The sequence below is a fragment of the Falco biarmicus genome, chromosome 11 (assembly GCF_023638135.1).
Source record: "Falco biarmicus isolate bFalBia1 chromosome 11, bFalBia1.pri, whole genome shotgun sequence".
NCBI classification, from domain to species: domain Eukaryota; kingdom Metazoa; phylum Chordata; class Aves; order Falconiformes; family Falconidae; genus Falco; species Falco biarmicus.
Genome location: NC_079298.1, coordinates 4,240,720 through 4,260,595, shown reverse-complemented (window position 1 = coordinate 4,260,595; position 19,876 = coordinate 4,240,720). Strand labels below are relative to the sequence as shown.

The window sequence follows — 19,876 nt, the reverse complement described above, 5'->3', positions numbered from 1 at the left end:
GAACAGGGGCAGCACCAGCCCCAGGGAGGAGCAGCCCTGGCATCTGCAAAGGCTTGTCTGCTGCCTGAACTGGCCCGGCGTGCCTCTGCTTGCGAGGCTGGGTGCTTTGATGCTGGGAATTGCTGGGGAATACATTTGTCTTCAGAGGCAGAGGAGGGCATTGATTAACACTTAAACACAGGTTGCTGCCTGGGAGCCTGCTGGAGCGCTCGTTAGATCAGATCAAGTTTGGTCTCAGTCTTGCTTTTACACCAAACTCATTGCTGTTAAAATCCAGGATGACAGGTGAACATTTGGAGTGTGATGTTCCTCCCAGATCTCCTTGTCTATTGGCAGTAATGTGGGGTTTAGCCCCCGAGTTCCCCTCCGAAGGGAGGATTGGGGTGATATGGGAGGGGAATGCAGCCCCTCACCCAGCACCCAACATCTGCAGCTGGGTCTCACCTGCTCACCTTCCTGCAAGGGATGGGGCACTGAGGCTGGGAGAACGGAGCCGGGAGGAAGAGGAGGCAGCTGGGGTGGGAGAAAACACCGGTCCCATTGCGGGGAGAGATGGGGAAGCTGCTGTGCTTGTCACCAGCCAACATCAACTTCGTGCCCAATGTGTCCCCCTGCAGCTCCTGAGCTGTACCCCAGCCCCACAGCCAGCCTGAAAGCACCAGGACCCCCACACCCCCTCACTCTTTTCCATGGCCACGTGTTGTCTGACACCAGCGTGCCCGGTTGCTGCTCCCCTTGGCACAGCCAGGCCCTCCCAGGTGACACCAGCCCACCTCCACAGCCGGGGTTGGCGGGTGAGGGGCTGGCATTGCCATCCTGCTCACGGCGCTGCTCCTGCTGCCGTGCAGCGGGGCGCTGGCTGCACAGAAGGACACTGTCACACGTTATGCCCTGGCGCAAAAAAAAAAATCCACCACCAACCCCCCCAAATCCGTTAGGAAAACTACCAGAAGAACGAATTCCTCACGCCATCCCCAATTACAAGACGAGACAGCCACTTCTCCCCGAGCTCCGCTGCCAGCCAGCCGGGCCCCAGCAAGCAATGCCCTCTAGCGGGCTAAGGCAGCAACTACCCACTAATCCAGTTTTAATCATGAGGTTAATTAACCAGCGTTAATTAACTACCTGTTGCCTTGCGGTGCAGCCTTTCCGGGCAAGCAGCCCCTGATCACCGCGGGGCCATCGCCTGCCCTGAGCCGGAGCTTTGGCAGGGGGTCCCGTCGCACCCCCACCGGTTTGCTGCCTGGGGCTTGCATGCAGCCCTCAGGGGCCACGGGGGAGCAGGGACCCTGCTGGGCACTCACTGGGGGTGTCTTGTGTGCACAGGAGCACATCCTAGGCACAGTGGGTGCGCTGGGTACACTGGGGGCTCTAGAGCATGCACTGGGCTCCCTGGGCACACTGGGAGGGCACAATGGGTCCACTGGGGGGGCATGCGCTGGGGTATGCACTGGGCATACCAGGGACTCTGGAGCATGTGCTGGGCACGCTGGGAGGGCATGCTGGTTGCACTGGGGAAGGTATTGGGCACACTGGGGGCTCTGGAGCATGCACTAGGCACATGGGGAGGGCACACTGGGTGCACTGGGGCATATCCTGGGCATACTGGGGGCTCTGGAGCACGCCCTCAGGACACTGGAGTGTACACTGGGCTTGGGCTGTCACCTCCATGGCTTGTCCCACAAAGGGTCCCTCTGCTTTCTGTCCCCACACCCCTGGGAAGTGAATGCTGCCACTGAAACGCTACAGGAAAGGTGGAAGGTTCAATGCGTTTTTTACTGTGGCATCGTGGGCGATGGCAGTGAACGTCATTGCCAGTAGTGGTGGGGTGGTGGGGGCTCTGCGGCTCCTCGCACCAAACCGGTGCCAAGCCTGTGCCAAGCCTGGCTGGTGCACAGACCCAACCTCCTCCCACAGCGAGGGTCGGGGGGAAGGAGTGTGGCAGTCGCTGTGTGCGTGGGAGCTCGCCCCATCCCTCGCCCGCCTGCCCTGCAGCAGCATCACCCCCTCACAGCCACAACAGGATTTGTTGTTCCCACCATCCTTTCAGTGACAAATGAGCTTCACTTCTTTTTCTCCACTTTCTCTTCAAAATGTCATTTTTATATGCCATTTGCAATCATTTTTGCAGCAGCCAAACAGCGACCATACGTTGGAAAAATGCCACTGAAGCTGGTGGCGGTTCCAGCTGCAGGGCTGCAGCCACCCGGCTGTCACAGAGCTGGCGTGACACCAGGCTGCACAGGAGCGTTGCATTTCTGCGACAGGCTAAATGTCTCTGCAGCATCCCACACTCTTGAATGCTTCCAGAAAAAAAGAGTGAGTTGCACCAAGTGACCGTGCATGGCCCCAGCTTTGCCGCGCCAACTCAGAGCAATGCGACTGTAAAACTTAAAGCAAGTTCGAACTTCATATTTTCTCTATTAAATTTTTATTTTCCATTTCACCAGCGGCTGGGTAATGAGTCAGCACGAGGAGATCTCTTGGCTTTCCTTCCTTTTTTTCTATCCCAGATATTAAGCCAAAAGCTGTCTCACCCTTTGTCTGAAGTTAGGACTGAGTTCTTCAGATCTACAGTGATACAAGCACAGTTTTTCCTTTCTCCTCCAAACATTAAAAAAAAATATAATGTTTATTATCATTAGTGTGTATGAGAAGAGTGTTATTAAGCCTAGATCAGGACACCCATGCTATTCAAGAGGCTTTGCTTCAAGAGCTTACCTGCTTCCCACCTTCTGGCTGTTCAGAAGGGCTGGGGCAGATACGGGGAGATGAAATGACTTTCCTGAGGACACGACACAAATCAGTGACCAGAAATGGTTCAAACTTGAACTGTGAAAAACTTCCCTGCAGCCGTTGTTTTGAATGCAAGGTACTAGCAGTAGCCACACCTCTGGGACTCAGTGCGGTACCCAGGGTGTGATCCTGTCCACTACCATCATTTGCCTTTGCTGAACTCTCATTATTTCCTGTGTAACAAGGTTTAGAGTTCAGCCAAGGGACACCCTGCAATAACCTGGAAGACAGAAGATCTGGTCGCAGTGTGCACTTTGGCTACGCTAAAGCAAAGCCAGATTTCTTCTGCATGCCTGACACTGCTGCACCTTCCTGCCTCGGATGCACTGTGGCCCGTTTCAGGGATGGCTGAGAAGATGCTGCAGCTCTAAGGCATCGCCAGCCAGGCATCCCCCGCCTCCTGCCCTGCCCAGTGCCAGCCGGGGGGTGGGGTGGGGGGTGTTCCTCTGCGTAAGCTGGGGGGCTGCTGCTTCTGACGCTGGAGAAAAACAGCTAGATCACTCCCAGCCCTAATGACCCTCCAGTACATGAACCAGGAGTCAGTGGGTTAAAGGAGCAGGGCCAGCACCATGGGAAAGGCAGAGCTTCGCCCATGCCCGCAGGAAAAGGGCAGCACCCCAGCGTGCCTGGCACCCAGCTCCCAAACACCAGCACCCAGCAAAGCCCATTCCAGGGGGGCTGCCTGTCTCTCACATGGCCAGCCTAGAAAAGACAGCCACCTTCCTGCCCCAAAGCGGTGCCTTGTGCCCCGGGGAGGCTCCAAGCACCCTGCCGGGAGCAGGCGCTTGCCCGCCAGAGCCCGGTGCTGAGGGGCGCCGAGCAGCAGCAGCCACAGAGGATGCTCCAGGCGCCTCGAGGCATGTACGCTGAAAAATGATCATACCTGGAACATACGGTGCACAACCAGCTGAGCAAGAGAAATAGCAGTGCTTGCATAAATCTTTCCTTAAAGGCAGTTAGTGGAGCCACTGTTGGTAGGAGCATCGCAGAGAGGAGGCACAAGCATGCATCTCCCAAATAATCCAGTTCCAGGGGTGAGCATATCACCTCTTCCCTGCCAGGGAACAAGATGCAGCACCTAATGCAACAGAGAGGCAGCAGACCTTGAAATGAAAAGTCGTGTGTGTTTGCAAGCAGCTAATAACTTCTGGGGTGCTCAGAGATGTTGTCAAGACTGCAGTGAAGGAGGGGACCTGCAGCCCCAGCGACAGCATCGTGGAAAATCAGCATTAGCCTCACAGTCACAGCACTGGACAAGCAGTGCCCAAAGGTCAAGTGCGTCATCCTGGGGGGAGTGACGCACAAAAAGAAATAAAGTGATTTTTTTCCATCTATTTGACCAAAAGCCAAGCCTACATTAAGGGCTGCCAGCAGCAGGGTTGGCCTTTCCAAGGGCAAAGCAGCAGTTTGTCTTTGTGCCGTGGTGGGGTCAGCCTGAGCACCCAGCGCAAGCACAGTGCTGAGCTGCCATGCACCCACCCGGTGCCTGTGTCCAGAGCTGCATTCAGTGGGAGTTTGTTCTAAAACTGACACTTTTTATACTGCATTTTAACTTTGAGCATTCATCATTTTGTAAAAAAGACTTATTTTGTCAGAAAAACATCAGCCAGGTGCCTTGGTCCAACAGTACCAGCAGCAAAGATGCTTTCCTGAACCTGCACCTCAAAGCAAGGTGCTGGACACACTAGCAGTAGTCAGCAAAAATGAAACACCAGAACAGTGCATTAATTGCCCACTTCTTTTGCAAGGTGCCCCAAGAAGTCAACATGGGCATGGGGGTCCAAGCTGGCCGGGCTGGCCTGTGCTGCAGCCAAGCCCCCGGGGCCCAGCCATCACCCCTGTCTTGGCAGGGAGAATGGAGCAGGCAGGAGCCAGCCAAGAGCAGGTGGGGCAGAAAAGCTCAGTTCTTAGCCTTTTCCCATCCCTAGGAAAGCCTCAAAGTTTTGTCATGTTCCCCCTCAAAAAACAGTGATTTCCCCGCCGCCCCCCCCCCCCCCCCCAGCTCTGTGCAGAATGGGAATTTTGACTTGGTGGCTCTGCTGAGCTTGTACTTAACTAGAAATGCACAGAAGAACAATCCTGCAAACAGCTGAGAGCAGGGTAGAGCTTGCTCCTGGTTAGGTGCTGCTGTGGCGTGGAGGTGGTCGTCATGTCCTTCAGGAACGGGGTGGTCCCAGCTACCCTGTGGGTTTAGATCACTGGGCACAGAGTCCAGGGTAACAGTTACAAAAAGGTGCATGGTAAATAAACCAGGTGGATACGCACAGCCAGCAGTCAGGGAAGGTTTTCCTAGAGCAGAAGAGTAATCAGATTCCGCGTCGATGTGCAGGGAAGGAGAACTGGAGGTACAGGAGACAGCGCAATGTAATTTACAGGGCGGCCATCCCTCATCCCTCCTCTGGGCAGGGGTTAGAGCCTCTGCCTGTGACCGTGGTCCCTGGCCAAGAGCGGTCCCTGCTCTCCCATCACCGTCCCTGCCCCATTAACAGGGTTCCCTGTGATGGTCCTCGTTAACAGCTGGCATTCCCTCCAGTGACGGCCCCGTGCCCTGATGCTGCCAGCAGCTGGCTCCATCCCAGCCACCCCGGCACTGCATGTTCTTGCATTCCCAGAACAAAGTTTGAATTAATGGGCGGAAAAAAAATATCAGTATCTTGGCTGTTCTGTTGAATGGACTCTGCTAAAGGAGAAAGACCAAGAGAGAAATATAGCTGTTCCCCTCTACTGGCCAGCTCCAGCACAGCAGAGGGCAGGGGGTCAGCCTGTGGGGGAGCTCCAGGGAGGGCTAGTCGGTGGAAGGGGCACCGGCACCTGCGATGCTCAGGGAAAAGGCTCAGAAAAGGCTCCCCTGGTTCCTTGCAGCAGCCGCAAATGGATAAAGGGGGAAGAGCTACCAGCCAGCTACAGTGTTACCGGAGAAGAAACCAGAGCCCAGGCTCCCCTGGCTTTGCTGCCTCTGCTTGGCCACCCACGCCCCAAGGAGCCAGCCCCCAGCAATATGGTCTGAACACTCCCTATGCTTATTTTCCTTTACTATTTATCATATATTTCTTTCACAAATGATGGAGTATCTCACTTAAATCCCCACCACTGGGCTGGTAGACCCAGCCTTCCCTGGAAAAGGCTGTCCAAAAGAAGCACATGTGATAAATTACGTTGTCCCGTAAGAAACCCCCACTGTTTCACACTGTGCACACGACAAGAGCAACGGGCACCACCCTGCACTCTGAAAACACGCGATGGCCAAAAATTGCCTGACAGGGCTGTAACCCTCCCATGCTCCATATAACCAAAACCCTCTGACCGATTAAATCGTGACGTAAAGAAAATGCAGACCTGTTAGATCTCCCCAGGCATTCACAATTTGATAAAATTGCTGAATATATTCCAAATCACACAACCTGCCTCCCTTGCAGGGTGCGTCGCAGCACCCCCAGCACCGGCCGGCACACCACAGAGATGCGGCTGGTCATCACCCCATCCCTGTCCCATGGGCCGAACCCACCCCCAGCCCTGCCCCAGCTGCTGCTGGGGGGCCATGTCAGGTGGCACCCTGCACCATGCTAAGGCTGTTTCGAGCAGCAATAAATGCAGCAAAAAATATTAACCAGCCAATATCCTTCTGTTACATGTGACTCACATTATGGACAAACATCAGCCAGCCATCAGCATCTTCTTTCTTGTGTGTAGAAACTATTTTTTCACCTAAAAAACAAGATAACAAATCAATGGCTGGAATTACGCCTGTGGGAAAGAGTAATTTCTTACAGTCAATAGAAATAGTTTTCATTTTTGAGCCACATTCTGGCTGATCTCTGCAGATAATCAAGAGATCAGCCAATCTCTCCATTCCAGCTTGGCCAGCTGGTAAAGCATCTGACGGCAGAAATCGCTGAAACAATTTGAGCACAAACATCCCCTTATTTATTCATTTACTTCCCCTTTCCTTTTGTGGGCTTTACTTTGGAGGAATGACATGCCAGGACTGCACGGGGACAGACCTAGATCTTGCAGCTCTGGTGTGTGCTGCTCCTCGGAGGCGGAGGGAGCCTGTTCAGCTGTTCCCTCACCTCCACGTTTAGTTCAGCCCTGTGCAGGGCTGAGCACTTTGCAGAGGTAGGTTTTATCCGCTGGCTGGGGTCTGCTCCATCCCCTGCCCCCCCAGGATGCTCCGTGCCCGCGGTAGCATCACCAACGGTGATGCAGTCAAGAGCTGTCTGCTCCACGGCAGCAGGACATGGGCAGCCAGCACTGGCTGAAGAAGCATTTTCATCACTCCTATCTCAGACGAGACCTCAGTCTTGGTCCAGTGGCTCCACCTGACTCAGATTTTTCCCTCCAGGGAGGGATTTTCACTACCTGGGTGTGAGCTGCTCATCCCTCGCCCGCCAGGAGCCCACAGGCAGCCTGAGGCAGATAATGGGATGCAGGGGTTGCAGAAAACCATGAAGGAACAAGGGAAAAACTACAGCATAGGAGAGAAGAGTCTTCATATCTCCATCCTTAGGTATTTTTAGTCTGAAAGGCACAAATGCATCACTCAGATATAAAAAGAAAGCTCCCTGCTGCTCTCCACGCCAGAGACTTTGGTGTGGTGCTCTGCCTGCTTCCCACCCGGCCAGACGCTTGCCCTGCGGCAGGGTGGGAGCAGGGGCTCCAGGGGGTGGAAGGGAGCCCAGTCAGGAACAGAACAGCCCCCATGACACCACAGCACAGCCCTCTCTGTGCGGGGAGTGGGGCGGGTGACCCTCATGCTGCGGGGACAGCCTGGCTGGTGGCAGCAAACAGCGGGACCTTCAACCATCCCTCCATCACGGGCAACAGAAACCTTGTAGTCATACGTGAGCACAAGGCAGTGCACGCACATAAGCTCTTCAGATACTGATCCCTAAAAAAAACAATAGAATTATGCAGAAAAAAAATCCATCAGAGATGACTTTCGTCTTACAGTTACCTGGGTGGGAAAACAGGATGCATTTTTAAAAGGAGAGTCTTCATCAAGGTACATGTTACATCCTTGCCCATACTGTCATTCTGGGTAAAAAAGACTTTCTGTTCTCCACTGGGAGAAAAAAATTTTGGTTTCTGCTGGCCAGCTCTCACCATCTGGCTGTGCTGCCTCTTGGTGTTGAGGATGTGATCACACCAGGGCACTGCGTCACACCGCTGCACACCCTGAACACGTCCTACCCCCCTCTCGCGCGTCTGGGGGGCTGCAGGAGCCGCTCATGGGCACCTCCAGCCCAGTCCTGCACTGCCACAGGCTCAGCCCCAGGAGACAGGGGCTGGCTAAAGCTCACCCAGAGGCTTTGCTGAGCAGTCCATGTTGATGTTTTGATGTTTGCCAGATTCTGCCTGCTTCTGGTCGACGAACTGCAAATGCAGCATCCCTGCCTCTCATGGGTAGCCCGGAGCACCACTGCACACGCAGGTTGCTCAGCCGTGCGTATTGTTATGTTAGTGACGGGTTTTATTTTAGCCTCACGTCTGGGTACAAACAGCTGTCACCTCACAAGTGCCCTTTCAAAAAGAACAGAGGTGAAACAACAAGACTCTTGCGGCCACTTGAGACGTGAGGCTTTTACTCCTGTGCTGCCCAGAGGTTTTAGCGGTGGGGCAGCATTCACAGGTGCAGGAAAACCATCTCCGTCTCCTGGAGGAGACATCATCAGCTCAGCTGGTGAGGGGCAGGGGTCTCATCACAGGTGTGTTAATAGTATATTGTTATCAGTAAAATGTTTTAAATTGCAGTCATTAAAGATAGATCCAACACCTTTCAGTAAAAGACTGTTTCCAACCAGGAGCACACATGTACTTTGCTCTGGAGTTATCACTGTATTTACTCACGGCAGCAATGAGGTTACCTCTGCTTACAGCGGCTCTTGGAGGATCAGGTTTTCGCTCATTGATTTGTCTAGACCCACATCTTAAGTAGCTCAGACAGAAAAGCTGCAGCCCTGCCTGGCCGTTTGGTCGAGGGGAGCAGCCTAGAAGAGCAGGCTGAATTAATTCTGCATATTGGGGATGGTATGAGTGCCACACTAGCAAACTATGCAGGCTGCGCAGTGCCTTATTCACTTGGACTCCCAGAGCCAAAGGGACTGAGCACCCAAGTCACTTCAGCACTACTTGGGGAACGCTGTGCACAAGGAGAAGTAAGTTTTGGTTGCTTTCAGCTTCCAATTCTTTGCCAGCACTTGCCCAAGTGCTTAATTTTCACTGGAGCTAAGTAGGAGTCAGTCTCCAACAGATACAGATCACTGCACGTGCCAGAGCTAAATAAATATAAATAGAGAATTGACCCCAAATAGCTTGATAAAATCCAGGAGCTGAGTCTCTGTGGACACGTGGCCCTGGGAGCACTGTTGAGGATGCCTGTCATATGCCAGCTGCTGCTCCCAGGTCTCAGTGTCCTGCTGGAGCGGGAAGAGACCCCATCACCTCATACCATTTATCCTTGTCAGAAGAGCTCATGGGAGGGTTCACAGAGCAGCTGTCTTGCAGCAAATCATATTTGCCGTCTCCTCAGGTCAAGGAGCAAGTTCTCAGCACCGGCTGCCAAGAAGCAATGGCCCACGGTGCTCCCCACACACCCATCTGATCCACCCAGCCAGGGTGGGGGGCAACAGGAGAGCTGCAGGAGCAGTTAGGGATGGTTGGGTTGGAAGGCTCCGGCTGTGCGCTAAGCCAGGCAATTTGCCCCATTCCTTCCTCCTCTAATTTTCAGACTTGCTGGAAATCTGAAAAGAACCAACAGCAGCAGTCGGGCCGGGTGAAGCAGACCCCGTGCCTGCCATGCCAGCGAGGTGAGGCTCTGCCATGAGGGATATGGTGACCTCGCACAAGAGGAAAGCCATCATTCCCTCCCTTCTCAGCTCCTCCTGTCCCTTTGCATTACTAGATATACGTTCAAAGGCGGGGGGAGGAAGGAAATCACTGGGGGTAGCAGCACTAGCCTAGCATGCGGCAACAGCCATTAACCAGGAGACTGCTGCGCTGCAATTAGTTTTAAGCCATCTTTAGCATTTTCATGAGCTCTTAGATGCTTTCACGTACTTAATTTACACCACAAACTGTGGAAGGTGGAAGATGATGATTAAGATGTGCTTTTACTCTTCTGGAGTGTGCCGAGTACCTTGCAGCTATGGACCATGCATATAAAGTGATATTGCTTATTATTCAGGGCTGTTGCATTACTCAGGTGCCTGCTTTGCTCTGGGAAGAGGAATTAGAATACAGCGATATTCTGTCTGCTTGTTTTTAAAATACATGTGTGGGTGGACACTCCAGCTAGTGCTCACATTTTTCTCTTGCAAGTCACAGAAGAGCTGTTCGTGATCCTCCTCCCTGCTGTTTTCTCTTGACACTGATTTGTTGGCCAGACTCGGGAAGGAAGCTGCCTCAAGCCAGTCGAGAAGTGTTGCATGGAAATAATAAATATTACTAATTGAGAAATGTCTGGATTTCTGGATTGCAGAGCGGAAACCTTGGAACAGCTTTAAAATGAGAGGTGCTATAATATTTTTCCTCCAGGAAAGAAACAGAAGGCCTGCAGTGCTATTATCTTTGTCTAATAAAACACTTATGATTTAACACCTCCTAGTCCGAGTATTGCTTAACAAGTTCCCGGAAACACCCTGCAATGCTGTTTATGAAAATTATTTAAGAGCTCTACAGTAGTAGAAAGCAAGGAAGTGATCTTTGTGAGCAAAACTCAAGCCAAGCTTTAAAGCAAGCTCGAGATCCTGAAACACAGATCTAAGGAAAACTCATGTTAATGCTCAACTCAGTTTGTGTTGCTTCCAAATTAAAGCAGCTGCTTGGTGGAAGAACTGAAAGACAGGGTTAAATTATTTCTGGAAATACATACCTAGCTGGTCAAAGACAGGAACTGCTAGTCCTCGTTAAGTCCTGAGAGAGGGGGTCGCGAGTAAATGCAGTAAGTGACCCTGCCTGAAATGCCTCGGCCCTCATTCAGCTGCCCAGGCTACTGACAGGTCTCATGATTCATCCAGGATGTTGCACAGAGTTTTAGTCAACTGTGTTCACCTCCTGACCCTGGAAAGATGTTATGGAGGCATTAACAGCAGCTCAACAAGTTGTATCAACACCTTCCATGACCTTGCTCACCACATCTGAACTTGTGAGGAACATTTCAGAAAACCAGAGAGTTCTGGGCCTGAATGAAGCTTGATTAAATCACGGGAAAACAAACAAAAAAACCCACTGCCCCCAAAAAAGAGAAAAACAACGAACTTGAGAAATTGTGAGTTACCATTCTGCTTGCCAGATATGAGCAGTGTGTCAAGGCATGTCTCCAAGCTGAAGAGTTTACAGACGCATAAATAGCTCCACAAAAAACATGTTGTTGCTGCCTGACGAAAAAGCATGCCGTTGGCAAACAGCAGTTGAGGACAAAGCCTGTAATACAATACAAGAGCTAGCTCTATCAGACATCAGAACTGCTTGTTTACTTCAGACAAATGATTTTACCGGAATATCTTTCATGAGAATATCTCCTGCCTTGTTTTGGGTTGGTTTTTTTGTTTTGTTTTTTTGGAGTTTTTTTGGGTTTTTTTAAAACACAAAAAAATACAAAAAGCCCCAGATCTGTTCAGTTTTTTAAACTGCACTTATCAAAAAAATGGCTAAATCATTTACTTCCAACACATACTGCTTACACTACAGAACTCTTTAACCCTTGAAGAAAAATCATTATTCCTTTAATTCAGCAAAGTGCTCCTACATGAGAAATACACTTAAGCATGCGTGCAGTGAACTCCCCAAATGCTCCCTGCAAGAGGCATGACTTCCAAGTATGGTTTTAGCAAAAACTTACCTGCGAGTCCCTAAAAATGGCAGGTCTTCAGCTATTCTCCAGTTAGTCCAAGGGCCGTTAATTCTACAGTACGCCACCGCTCCAGAACGTCAGCCCAGGAGCACTGGTTATGCCAGCACCAGAGGAATGGTGTCACCACCTGTCCCAGCACACACAAACCCACCAGATCCGCCTTACGAGGATGCAGATCCGAATACAAGCTTTATGAAGTAACCATCACTTACAAGTGGAACATGGCCGCAGTTTCGTAGCGCGGTTAATGAGCGTCCCCAAGCAGTACGGTCTTTTTCACTCTGTTACTAACTACAGTCATTCTCTACATAGCTCCCTGGAAGACTGTGCCCTGTAATTTAGATTTGTATGGAAATTCTAATAGCCAACATCCTGACAAGCGTCAGTTCAATTCAAATAAACGTCCCTTCTTACAAGAATGATAAATCACACACACAAAAATCAGACTAGTTTGGTTTACATGGAAACAAATACAATTACACAATTTATTTATTAATACAGTTTTAATTTACAATACAATTGATCTAGCACACCAAACCATAGATTATTTACACGGCACGAAAGGCAGCCGCACCCGGCATCACTTGTTCCCAGTCTGCTCTGGTTCCTAGGCTGGACTTGGGGTGCCGATGCCACCACGCACCATCCTGCATCACCAGGAGCACCCCAGCACCTGCATGGCCCACGCAGCCCTGTGGGACTCCCCTCGCAGCCACCAAAGGCAGCTGAGGGGGATCTGCCAGCGATTCCCCCAGGGGCAAGCGGGACTGAGCCTGTTTTGTTCATGTTAAGTTGTTTCTTGTGCTCTGCCGGACCCCAGTCCTCCCGTGATCTCCGTACCATGTACAGGGAAAACACCACAGTGATAATGACACATTACAGAACATTTCGGCTGTGTGAATAATTGCAGAGACACGCTGCTCTGCCGTTGCACAGGCATCTCCATGAAGGCAGTGGGAGTTGTAGAGACATTATTAGGCCCCATGACATTTTGAAAAAGCTTAAATATAAATTGTCTTATAGGGGTTTCAAAGGCTGGAATGGAACTGAAATAGTCTTTGCAATAGTAATTGCCAGATGCTAAAAACGACCCACAGAGAAGCATTGCGTAAGGGCTTAGAAACAAAGAACAGACGATCAAAATCCAGGCCCAGAGTTAGAGAGGAAAAAGCAAGAGTTATTTTCAAGCAAAGCCATTACAGCTGCTTCTACAGTGGCCCTTCAGCTTGACCCACCCCTGACTGCAACGCAAGTGAAGGTGACACACAGCACCAGCACAGAGGGCTGCACCAGCACCACCACTGGAAGCTTGTGGGGTATCATCTCCAGTAAGAAAAACCAGGTGTAGAGCCTTTGTATCAACTTAGCAAATCAGCACTTTATTTTGGCAGGTAAACGTAGTGTGTCAGTCAGCACCAAACGCTCATGCATAACTTGCTTGGGTTTCTTAAATCGTAATGAATTAAAAGGTTTTCTGCTGAATCAAACGGCGCGAGGGCTCCAGCTGTAACTGGGGCAAGCTCCCCTGGCACACGCGGAGCTAACTGACCCCCGGGTTTGTGCAGGAACGGCCTGAGGAGACTAGAAAAGCCACTCATGGACACACACAGGAGACAATGGAGCAATCAGGAGCCAGCACCGACTCTCAGTTGTTCAAATACGTGAGATACTAACACGGATACAAACTTCTTGGCTTTGTGCATGGGTCTGCAACACGTGAACAAATAACAGCTGACAGCATCTCTAGCATTCCTCTAGCATCTTACATAGAAACCCAGCAGGCATTAATAGACACTAATGCTTTCAAACTAAGAAGGGGTACGAACCTTCCAGCATCTCCCGTTCCGCGTGTTGTTCAACAATAACATTATTTCATTAGAAAAGTGCTATAAAAAGAAGCAATTCCTTTCCCCGATGTCTCTTGCGTCAAGACTACCCTGTTGTGTAAAAATCAAATCTGCAGTGTGATACTGAAGTCCTTACAGTCTTCTGCTTGGACTAACACACAAAACAGGAGATCTATGGCACAGGCTGATAGTGAATACTTGCACTTTCCTGAAATCTTTCTCAACAACACACTGCAGATGAGGTTTATCATGCTTGTCTCTAGTTAACAATAGCAAAAAAAACCCAAACCCAAGCAAAACCCAGCAGGGGGAGGGAGACGAGATAGACTAAGCCCATACCTCTAGTCCTTTAATTTTGGAGACTTTTAGCAGACACTTACCATCAGAGAGAAGTTTGCTTTTAACATGCAGCTTCCGAGAGTAGATGTTTCTTACCGAAGCAGCGTTACCTGAATCAATTTGTCATGTCTCAACTAAAACCCAAGTAACATGGATGAAGTAAGAGAGGGGGGAAAATAACACCTAAGAGAACTCCAGGAAGACTGCAAATGTAGCTTCAGCTACGTGCAAAACCAGACTGACAACTGAAAAAGGTGAATTGCAAAGACAACCAGCTACCCCATCAACTGGCACTTAAAACAACCCGATTACCTTCATGAAGGAGGCAGCTCCTGCTTAAGGATGCTGAGAATCAACCCTGAACTTGGAGCCAGAGCACATGGAACCTCCTGCCTCAGTGAACAGGGCAAGTCAGAGTAAAGGGGATAACAAAGCAAACAGCCTCATCATATGCAGGTATAGCTGTAATTGCTCACGGAACTGCAAAAGTCTGAGGAATTGCATAGCACACAGGAAAACTTCTACCATGGAAAACCTGCGTCTTTGGTAGGCAAAGCAGTTTGCCAAAACCGCAAGCATCTGGAGCTACATACATGTTCATTTGCAGGGCAAATGCCCAGCTTTGATAAAGATTTGCTCTGGTCAACAGATTTCTGAAAACAATTTTTGAAGTCTACATATTATAGATACTATGATTTCTTTTGAGCTAATAGACTGGAAATACTTAAGAACTAGCATGTACTCACTGAAATAGAGATGTTTGTTTCTGACCGACATTCTTCTCTTCTGTAAACTTCTTGCATTAAAAATTTCTAGCCACATGTCATAACTAACACTGAACATTTATTGTTTTTAAAAAACAAACATGCAGAAAGCCATCCTCTTTAAAACCAACCCATAAAATAATCCAGCTGAGATGTTAGCAAAAAGCAATAGCTCTGTAAGGCATGGATTTGTCTGAAAACTCCATCAGAAACTATTTTCTGGGGGAGTCCATACTCCGATTACACCATGCAGTGGTGCAAGTCCAGTCAAAGTCAATCACATAACAGAGCACTTGCCTTGCAGTTTATCTTTCTTTTTCTGCTGCTTGGACTTCTTTCCGTCCACCTGGAGACTGACAGTTCTCCTCTTCTCCAGATTCAAGAGCTCCTGGAAGAGCTCCTGCACGTTGTAGTTCATTTTGGCTGACGTCTCCATGAAGGAGCACTTCCACTTGCTGGCTAACGCTTGCCCCTCGCTAGCATCCAGCTCCCTCTGGGTCTCATCACTTTTGTTACCCACCAACATTATGGGGATTTTTTGGATGTCCCCTTTAATGTGACAAATCTGTTCAAAGATGGGCTGAAGATCTTCCATGGACTGCCTGCTGGTGACGGAGTACACCAAGATGAAAGCATGCCCTTTGGATATAGACAGCCGCTGCATAGCAGGGAACTGATGGCTTCCCGTGGTGTCTGTAATCTGAAGGGTGCAGATGCTCTTGTCACAGCTGATTACCTGCCGGTACGTATCTTCGATTGTGGGGATATAGGTTTCCCTGAAAGTTCCCCTTACAAAACGAAGGACCAAGGAGCTTTTGCCAACCCCCGCTGCTCCAAACACAACCACCCTGTAATCATTGCTTTGTTCAGGCATGTTTGCTGCGCTGCGATACGAGTGAAGATTTTAACTGAAAAAGCCCGAGTTCTTCAACTTTACACACCCCTACACAGAGGTGGCCTGCAGAGAGGGGAAAGGGAGGGGACAACAGGGAGAGAGGAACAAGAAAGGCAACGTTCACACCATCTCGGTAATTTTACGGTGCGTTTCTGAAATAAGCAATTAAGTCGCTCCCCTCCCACCCTTTTTTCTTGCGTTACAGAGAAATAAACCACTACCACCACCCCCCCACCACCCCCTCCTCGGCATACATCCCACGCACACTTAACGTTATGACAAGTGAAAACGAATTCACCTGTAGCCATCAGCTCCAGCGTCCAGCCAAACCAGTCTAAAATCGCCTACCGGCGGGGGGGGAGCGGCGCCTGCGGCCGGAGCCCCGGCGCGGCGGCCAGGCCGGGCTCGCCTCAGCTCGGTTCCGGGGCTGCGGGGAGAGCCCCGCTCCCGCTCGGCACCCGCGGCCACGCTGCGGCCCCGCGCTGCTGGTTTTCTCTCCGTTTTTATTCTACGTTCCATCCACCCGCCCGGGCGGGCCCCGGGGATGCCGGCGCTGCCGGGCTGGGGGCGGCGGGCGCTGCGGCGTCCCTGGCGATGGCTGGCGGGTACCGCAGCGGGACCCCCGGGCCTCAAAAAGGCACCGTAAACCTAGCCTTCCCCTCGACCCCCCTGTCAAAAAATAAAAATAATAATCGACACAACAAGTCGAATGTGGTGGTTAAAGCTGTTGGAGACGGGATGTGCTCCACCCCTCTTAATCCCACACAGCAACACAAGTGAGTGTCTCCCTCCATCACGCCTCCCTCAGCGCCCGGCACCGCAGAGCCCAGGCGCTGCCGCCCCCCCCCCGGCTTGCTCCACGGCTCATATCTAAGGCTGATTTTATTTCAACACTTAAAATACGAGTCAGCTTTCCACCCGCGCTGCCATTAAATGCGGCAGGGCTGACCTGAGGTACTCCTGCAGCCTTTCCCCCAGAGAAGCCACCACATCTTTCGGGCTAAGGGCGCTACGGTCCGCTGCTTTGATTTGCCCCCTCACGCTGGCAAACAAAACAAGAGGCTTTAGGGTATTTCCCGCATTCATGGGGGATTTCCCCAGGCGCCCTCTCCCCACGCACCCCCTCTGACGGCGGGCCGGCTCAGCGGCGCGGGGAGCGCGGTGCCTGGCAGGAGAAGGCGCCCACCTCCCGGCTGCTGCACCGCCACAACTGCCGAGGGAGCCGGGACCGCGGCAGCCGCTCCCACCGCCCTCAGCCCCGCGCCGCCCCGGCCGCCGCCATGCTGGGCGGGAGAGGGGGCCCGCTCGCCTGCCGCCTCATGGCCCAGCGGCGGGAGCGGCCGAGCGCAGCTCCTTCCCCGGCCCCGCCGTCCCTATCCCGGCTGTAGCCCCCGCCGAGGCGCTGCCCTCCCTCACGCTCCAAAATGGCTGCCGGCCCCCATGGCGGGAGCGCAGGAGGGGCACTCGCCGGGCTGAGGCAGCCATGCCCAGGCGGGCGCCAGCCAGGGGCCAGGCCGCGGGCAGACCCCCAGCCTGCTTCTCCAGAGCTGCCCGTCTTCACCCAGAGCGGGGCCGCTCCGGCCTCCCCCCCAGGGGCCATTCCCGGCCCTCAGACGGCCATCTTGGCCAGCTGGCCATGGCGGCCGCCACAGGGGCTGGTTGCCTTTGCTGGGCGTGCTGGGGGGGTCCGCTCAGCCCTGGCTGCTGGCTGCAGAGCGCCGAGGCCGGAGGACGCCAGCTGTGGAGCAGAGGGTTCACGCTGGGGTTGATGGATGCAGTTTGTTCAGCCCTGATTCCCTGAAGACAGCCAGATTGTACAAACAGCAGCATCTCCCACCGTGACAATTAAAATCGTCCCTGTGTCCAACTGTGGCCGGGAAGGGGGTGTTGCATTGCTTGGATGAAAAATCTCTTATTTTCTCCAGAATGGGGTGTTCTTTTTCTGAGACTGACCTTGGGCTTGGACCAGAGCTTTCCCCCTGGAAGTCTGTAAACGAAAAAGGTGGCCCTGAGGCAGCCGGCGTGGAGCAGAGCTGCCGGGGGCAGAGGGGGTCCCCAGCAGCATGCTTGGGCTGGGAGCTGAGGAATACTCCAATTTTAACATGTGACAAAGGGCATTTGTGGTGCTCCGAGGCCACAAGATTAAGCAGGAAGAGAGCAAGGGGGACAAATGTCCATGTGAAGAGCTCAGCTCCAACGGGGAGGCTTCAAAACTGAGTATTACCCTTGGCCAAGGGGTGTCTTCAGGATCTGTCTTCGGTAACTCTTGTGCTGGCCAAGACAGGGGTGTTTAAGAAACCCTTTTGCAAAGCTTTACTTTTTTTATTGTTATTAAACTGCAGCAATACAAACTGCAGCCAGAGCAGCTGGTACAGCTGCCCGAGGGCCTCCCTGTGCTGCTGACCTCAGGACGGGACAGTCCAGAGCTCTGTCCCTCGCACAGATGGTGTAAGTGAAAACATGGTTAAAGATGGTGCCTTAAATGTTTCCCCTGATTCTGTGGGCTGCAGGGCCTGGTTTGGGGAATAACAGCTCTAAAACACTTCTGAAACTCTACAGGGATGTAGTTCTCCCCAGCTTCTCTTGCAGACCACCTGCCCTGCCTCCTGTGCACCCCAAGTACACATGTTTCTGCCTGGCTCTTTGGTGGCATATCTGGGACAGCAAGTTTGCCTGCTCCAGTCCCCTGCTCCTCCTGTGTAGACCAGCGGTGACTGTCACAGGTGAAACTTGCGAAGAAATTATTGCTTATCCCAACATGCAGTGCTTAATAACCCATGGTTTCAAAAGCCATAATTACATCCCAGTCACAGAAGGGCGATGCTGCTGCTTGCAGGCTGGGATGAGTGTGGAAGCTTCTGGCTGTGGTGCTTAGGGACATGGGTTAGCGGTGGCCTTGTCAGGCCTGGGTTAACGGTTAGACTTGATGATCTTAAGGATCTTTTCCAACCTAAACGATTCTGATTAATGGGGACTTCCACAGCTGATTTATAAAAACATAATTTCTGGTGTTTATGAGGTATTTATTAGCCACAATGAAATGCTAACCAGTGATTAGTAGCTGATTCGCTATCTCAGCTAGCCACATTTGCTCAAAGGCAGACACCCCATTTTCAGATATTTTCCAAGTCTTCCGAGGTTTTGGGTGGATTACCATCCCTCAGCCACTGTCCATCTGAACCCAATTAGGTGGTTCAGCCTGGGGTCTTGCTCTTTTTGGCAGGTCCCTCTCAGCCACAGAGCCCAGCTGGGCAGCTGAGTGTTGCCCATGTTGTGCAGCCAAGGGCTGTACCTAGCTGGGTACAGAGCTGAGCCAGACCAGCACGAGCCACAGGGCAGCTCTTTCAAAGAAGTATTTGTTTGGCAAGTAAGGCAACATGAAAAACCAACAGGCTTCTGTGTTCGGGGAAGGATTTGCGTCTTTCCTGCAGTAAGAACAGTAGGAAAGGAGCCGTGAGTCAACTTAGCAGAGGCAAAAGAGTGGGAAGGTCTCCTGCATCCTGGGAGAAAGAGTGGAAAGGGGAGAGACATGTCCTGTGCAGTACCTCTGTCTTGGGTGGGACAGACCAGCGCAGGAGGGACATGGCCACGAGACACTAGCTGAATGCCCCTGTTGGCCAGGATTTGCTTGGGATGGAGCAGACAACAGCTGACAACAAGGAGAAATTCTAAAAGGGAATTTTAAATGGAAATCAGCTGTTTCCAAGAGCCCCTCCGGGAAGCAGAGCACAGAGGAATCAGGGGCGAGACACCTTGTGCTGCTTTGCCTCCTCCTCCTTCTGCCCTGGAAAACTGCCCAGGGAATTCCCGGAGCTGTGAGCTGGTGCAGGAGAGCAGTAGGGACCCGCAGAAGGTGAAGATAATCAGATCCTTTTTCTGTAGTGACTTTGCCAGATATAATTACTGTTATACAGTCACTTGGGCATCGCACAAGGACGTACCTTCCTGCGTCACCAACCCCAGGCAGTGCTTCTCGCAGCTTTTCTATCCATGTTGAGGGTAGCAAATCCCCCTTTCCCATTGCTGAGCAAGCAGGTCGGGATTCCATCGGATTCCTTTGGAGAGGAGACTGCAGGGTCTGCTTTGACCTTCATCCTGGAGCTACACAGCTGAAATCATGCAGGTCACTGCTTTTGGGATGGAGGGGTGGCCTTGCTGCAGGCTCGCACGTACAGCCCCCGCCACGGTCTCCCTTGCACTTGCTCCCAGCAGGGAGGGTGAGTGAGGGGTGCCTGTTCCCGAGCACAGACAGGGCACCCCAGAAACAGGCTTCATTTAGAGTTTGACAGCCCTCAGCTCCATGTGGCCTCCCATGCAGCCCGTCCTTGCCCAGACCACAGCAGCAGCCAGGCTGGAATCGTGCCAGACCACGGGCGGTTGGGGC

General features: G+C 51.9%; 1 protein-coding gene across 1 annotated transcript; it reads right to left on the bottom strand.

Annotated features, from left to right (window-relative positions):
- Positions 1 to 14,662: 14,662 nt before the first annotated feature.
- On the bottom strand, positions 14,663 to 16,821 carry DIRAS3 (DIRAS family GTPase 3). Its single transcript, XM_056356543.1, has 2 exons — positions 15,791 to 16,821; positions 14,663 to 15,555 (listed from the first exon to the last, which is right to left on the bottom strand). Exon 2 carries the CDS (start codon positions 15,469 to 15,471, stop codon positions 14,875 to 14,877), a length of 597 nt encoding a protein of 198 aa, XP_056212518.1. The 5' UTR covers positions 15,472 to 15,555; positions 15,791 to 16,821; the 3' UTR covers positions 14,663 to 14,874.
- Positions 16,822 to 19,876: the final 3,055 nt, after the last annotated feature.